The 5,176-nt window shown below is 72.5% G+C and overlaps 1 protein-coding gene across 5 annotated transcripts; it reads right to left on the minus strand.

Moving 5' to 3' along the window:
• Positions 1-9: 9 nt before the first annotated feature.
• LOC309874268 (protein HEG homolog 1-like) lies at positions 10-3,816 on the minus strand. 5 transcript variants are annotated; one of them, XM_082752297.1, is made up of 11 exons: positions 3,592-3,802; positions 2,728-2,853; positions 2,518-2,603; positions 2,380-2,438; positions 2,131-2,285; positions 1,922-2,052; positions 1,635-1,723; positions 1,478-1,515; positions 638-716; positions 307-445; positions 29-224 (listed from the first exon to the last, which is right to left on the minus strand). In XM_082752297.1, exons 1-11 carry the CDS (start codon positions 3,671-3,673, stop codon positions 150-152), a joined length of 1,059 nt encoding a protein of 352 aa, XP_082608423.1. In that variant the 5' UTR covers positions 3,674-3,802; the 3' UTR covers positions 29-149. The 5 variants fall into 5 exon arrangements, with proteins under 5 accessions (XP_082608424.1, XP_082608422.1, XP_082608425.1 ...); XM_082752300.1 differs by having other exon boundaries at positions 1,635-1,677; positions 1,924-2,052; positions 3,592-3,800; XM_082752298.1 differs by lacking the exon at positions 638-716 and having other exon boundaries at positions 10-224; positions 2,131-2,252; positions 3,592-3,816.
• Positions 3,817-5,176: the final 1,360 nt, after the last annotated feature.

Genomic DNA, 5,176 nt, shown 5'->3' on the forward strand with positions numbered 1-5,176 from the left:
GCTCCCACCCCAAAAACCACGCGGAGCAGCTGCGGCTTCCACTTTATCCTCCGTGCTGGGTCCAGCGGTGCCCCCCCCCCCACCCCCCAACGCGTGGATCCCCGCAGCTCCGTCCCGCGTGGGGGGGGTGGTGGGGGGAGGCTGGTTCTTCAGAAATAGTCGCGGTCCTCGCCCCGTCCTGCCGGGCCCCCCCGGTGCGCCAGGAAGGTCTCCATGCGGGCAGGCTGCGGGGGGAGCCGTCACGCACCGTGGGAGCGCCCCACGGGGGGGGATCTCCCGCCCCCCCCCCACGCCGCACACACTCACCGGGGGGGGCTCGGGGGGCTCGGCCTCGGGGGTCCCGCAGGGCTGCACCCGGGGCAGGCTGAGCCCCCGCGCCGGGAACTGCAGGGCCCCCAGGGCGGGCAGCGGGGAGGGAGGTGGCGGGGGGGGGCGCCGGGATCTCCTGGGGAGAGGGGGGGGGGGGGAACGGGACGGGGGCTGAGATTTGGGGAGTACGGGGGGGGCTCCGCGTGGGGGTGCGAGTGGGGGAGCCCCGCCGCATCCCCCTCCCCACGCAGAGCCGGGGCTGGGGGGGTCGGGGGGTTTGGGGGGGCTGGGGGGGTCGGGGGGGTCGGGGGGCCGGGGGGGGCCGTACCCGCCGAGCAGCAGCAGCAGCAGCAGCAGCAGCAGGGCCCCCCCGCAGCACGACACCAGCACCAGCGCCAGCAGGAGGGCTGCGGGGAGAGGGGGCGGGATTGGGATCGGGATTGGGATCGGGATTGGGATCGGGATTGGGATCGGGATTGGGATCGGGATGGGGTCAGGGCTGGAAATGGGGTCGGGGCCGAGCCGGGGTCGGGGTCGGGGTTAGGATAGGGTCTGGATGGGGTTAGGGGTTGGGGTCGGGGTCGGGGATGGGATCGGGATCGGGGTCGGGGAGGGGTCGGGGAGGGGTCGGGGTCGGGATTAGGATCGGGATCGGGCAGGGGACAGGGGTCGGTGTCGGGATCGGGGACGGCTTCGGGGTCGGCTTCGGAGTCGAAGCCGGGGCTGGGATCGGGGTCGGGTTCGGGGCAGGGATCGGGGAGGGGTCGGGGTTGGGGCCGGGGTCGGGATCGGGATTGGGATCGGGGTCGGGATCGGGACGGGGTTGGGGTCGGGATTAGGATAGGGATCCGGATGGGGATAGGGGTCGGGATCGGAGTCGGGGTCGGGGAGGGGTCGGGGAGGGGTCGGGGAGGGGTCGGGGAGGGGTCGGGATTAGGATCGGGATTGGGGAGGGGACAGGGGTCGGTGTCGGGGCCGGGATCGGGTTCGGGGTTGGGGCCGGGGTCAGGATCGGTATTGGGATCGGGGTCGGGATCGGGACAGGGTTGGGATCGGAGTCGGGGTCGGGGTCGGGGAGAGGTCAGGGAGGGGTCGGGGTCGGGATTAGGATCAGGATCGGGATCGGGATCGGGGCCGGGGCCGGGGTCTGTCCCCGTGCCTCACTCACGCTCCTCGCACTCGAAGCCGCCGAAGCCGAAGGGGCACCTGCGGGGGGGGGCGGGCGCTGAAGGGGGGCGGCGGGGCGGGGGGCTCGGGGCCGAGAGCCCCGGGGGGGCCGGGAGGGGCCGGGGGGGGCCGTGGGGGGCCGTGGGGGTCGCACTCACCTCTCGCAAACGCCGTCTCTCAGCCGCGAGCCGGGGCGGCAGGCTGGGGACGGAGGGCGAGCCGTGCACCCCCGGAGATAGAGGGGGGGACATGGGGGGGGTTCAGACCCCCTTGGGGCCACGACCCCCCCCTTGGGGCCGGCCCCTGCCCCACGGGCTGCGCCCCCCACCCTCAGACCTCCCCCACCCCATCAGCACCCCCACGGAGCCCTCCCCCCTGCGGTGCGAAGACCACCCCATATCCCAGCCCCCCGTGGGACCCCCCTTTTCCCCCCCCCCGGCCTCCCACCGGTGCAGGCTCGGTCCATGGGGTGGGCGCTGCGGAAACCCGGGCGGCAGGTGCAGAGGGCGAGCCCCTCCTGGGGCAGGCACACGGTGGACGCGGGGTCGCAGGGCTGCAGCTCACACAGGCTCATGCCTGGGGAGGGAAGGGGACGAGGCTCAGGAAGCAGGGGATCCCCCCCCCCCCACGACCCCCCAAAAAAACCCCACGCACTGCGGTAGGCGACCACGTCCCGCAGCAGCCGGCAGCCGGGGTCTGGGGGCCGGCAGCGCGCCTGGAAGCTGGCCACGGCCTCCTCCACGTGCCGGGACGTCACCGAGGACAGCACGGAGAAGCTGTGCAGCACCGTCACCCCCGACGCCCCCCGCCTGCGGGGAGCCCACCGCGTCACCCGGGTACCGGCGGTGCTGCTGGGGGGGGCTCGGGGGGGGGGGCACGGCGGGCAGGACCCCCGGCGCTCACCGCGGCTCCAGGAGGGACGAGGCCACGTAGGCGTCCAGGGACCCCAGGATGCGCTGGAACTGCGGGGGGGGGGGGGCTCGGCTGGGTGCTGCGGGTGGGCTCCCTCCTGCCGAGCCCCCCCCCGAGCCCCCCACTCACCAGCCGGGGCAGATCCGCCTCCAGCACGGGGCTCACGGCCACGGCTTCGGGGTCCCACGGTGTCAGGAGCCCCGGGAACGTCCTGGCTTCGGGGGGCTCGGGTCAGGGCGGCCGGAGCGGGGGGTTCCCCATCCCATGGGGGTCCCCGTGTGAGTGTGAGTGTCCCCCCCCGCCCGGCACGCAGCCCCCCGGGGGGGTCCCGTCCCCTACCTGGCACGCAGCCGCGGTCGGTGCTGGGGGTGAAGCCGGGCTCGCAGCGGCACGTGGCACCCCCCGGCTGCTCCACGCAGCTGCTCCACGGGGGACAGGGGCGGCCGGGCCCGCAGGCGGGCTCAGCTGTGGGGTGAAAGCAGCTGAGCCCCATGGCACCGACCCCAATAAACCCCACGTCCCGCACTGAGCCCCGAGTCCCCGTGGGCACAGCCACCGCTGAGCCTGGTGGCCCCATGGGCACAGACCCCGGTGTCCCCATGGGTATCGGCACCTCTGAGCCTGGTGTCCCCATGGGCACAAATCCTGCTGATTCTGCTGTCCCCATGAGCACAGACCCCGCTCATCCTGGTGTCCCACAGGCATGGATGCCTCTCGTCCCACTGTCCCCATGGGCACAGACCCTGCTGAACCCAGTGTCCCATAAGGACAGACCCCCCTGATCCCAGTGTCCTATTAGCACGGACACCTCTGATCCTGCTGTCCCCATGGGCACAGACCCCCCTGATCCCAGTGTCCCATAAGCACAGACCCCCCGACCCCACTGTCCCTATAAGCACAGACCCCCCTGACCCTTCTGTCCCCATAAACACAGACCCCAATGTCCCATGGGCATGGACGTTTGTGACCCTGGTGTCCCCATGGGGACAGACCCCCGATCCCACTGTCCCATGGGCACAGCCCCCCGATCCCATTGTCCCATGGGACAGACCCCTCTGACCCCACTGTCCCCATGGGCACAGACCCCCCCTGACCCCCCCACCCCCCAGCAGGGTCCCGGTGTGCCCCGGCCATGCCGCAGTGGGGCCGTGCCAGGGGTCCCGGGGGTCCCGGGGGTCCCGGGGGTTCCGGGGGGGTCCTTACCTGCCCCCTGGCAGAGGAGGGGGAGGACGGGGAGGAGGAGGAGGAGGAGGAGGGGGAGGCAGAGGCGGCTTCCCCCGCGCATCGCGCCCAGGCCCCGCTCGGCTCCCGGTTAATGATTGCCGGCCGGGGGGGGCGGGCGGGGGGGGACGGGCAGAGCTGACACGGCCCGACCCGTGCTGGCCCCGTGGCCCTGTCCCATCCCTGTCCCAGCCTTGTCCTGTCCTGTCTTGTCCCTATGTCCCTGTCCCTGTCCATATCCCCGTCCCCGTCCCCATCCCCGTCCCTGTCCCTGTCCCATCCCTGTCCCTGTCCCTGTCCCTGTCCCATTATTGTCCCTGTCCCTGTCCCTGTCCCTGTCCCTGTCCCTGTCCCTGTCCCTGTCCCTGTCCCATTATTGTCCCTGTCCCTGTCCCTGTCCCTGGGTCCCTGTCCCTGTCCCTGTCCCATTATTGTCCCTGTCCCTGTCCCTGTCCCTGTCCCTGTCCCTGTCCCTGTGTCCCTGTCCCTGTCCGTGTCCCGTCCCGTCCCTGTCCCCGCCGCCGGGGATGTTCTGGGCTCTGAGTGCTGACAGGGGCTGGAGTGGGGGGCTCCCAGGGGGCTCACAGCAGGGGGCTATGGGGGGGCTGTGGGGGGCTGTGGGGGGCTGTGGGGGGGCTATGGGGGGCTTTAGGGGGGCTGTGGGGGGGCTGTGGGGGGGCTATGGGGGGCTTTAGGGGGGCTATGGGGGGGCTGTGGGGGTCAATGGGGGGCTGTGGGGGGCTATGGGGGGGCTATGGGGGGGCTGTGGGGGGCTGCGGGGGGCTATGGGGGGCTATAGGGGGGCCGTGGGGGGCTATGGGGGGGTTATGGGGTGCTATGGCGTTCCCCAGCATCCTCCCCCGTCGCCATGGCAACGCCGCCCCGCCCCGCCACACCTGCCGGCGGTTCCCATAGCAACGCCTCCATCAGGCCCCGCCTCCCGCCCGGCGTGGCCACGCCCTCCCCGTTACCATAGCAACCACCCCGTCACTATAGCAACCCGCGGGGTTGTTGAGGCCGCCTCTCTATGGTCCGCGGCTAGAGCGGCTGCGGCGCCATGGCAACGCGGCCTGCCCCGGAGGACCGCGCGGCCTGCGAGCCTGGCCCGGCCCCGGTGTGCGGTGGTCACCGGGGCTACCGGGGCTACCGGGGTCACCGGGGCTACCGGGGTCACCGGGGCTACTGGGGTCACTGGGGCTACTGGAGTCACTGGGGTCACTGGGGTCACTGGAGTCACTGGGGTTACTGGGGCTACTGGGGTTACTGGGGCTGCTGAGGTCACCAGGGCTACCGGAGTTACCGGGGTCACTGGGGCTACTGGGGTTACCAGGGTGATGGGGGCTACCGAGGCTAGCAAGTCTACTGGGGTGACTGGGGCTACTGGGGTCACCGGGGTCACTGGGACTACCGGGGCTACTGGGGCTACCGGGGCTACCAAGGTCACTGGGGCAACTGGGGCTACTGGGGCTACCAGGGCTCCCGGTGTTCCCGGTGTGTCCCCGGGGCAGGAGCCTTTGCAGTCGCAGCCTCTCACAGCCGGCTGCTGGCTGCCAGGTGACGAGCTCAG

Source organism: Aythya marila (assembly GCF_965140915.1).
Source record: "Aythya marila genome assembly, chromosome: 2".
Taxonomy (NCBI): Eukaryota; Metazoa; Chordata; class Aves; order Anseriformes; family Anatidae; genus Aythya; species Aythya marila.

Coding starts and splice junctions, on each gene's coding strand:
- LOC309874268 (XM_082752296.1), bottom strand. CDS start 3,673: ATGCGCGGGGGAAGCCGCCTCTGCCTCCCCCTCCTCCTCCTCCTCCTC. Junction 2,286..2,379: donor TCGTCCCTCCTGGAGCCGCG/GTGAGCGCCGGG, acceptor GGCTCCCCGCAG/GCGGGGGGCGTCGGGGGTGA. Junction 2,053..2,130: donor GGACGTGGTCGCCTACCGCA/GTGCGTGGGGTT, acceptor TTCCCTCCCCAG/GCATGAGCCTGTGTGAGCTG.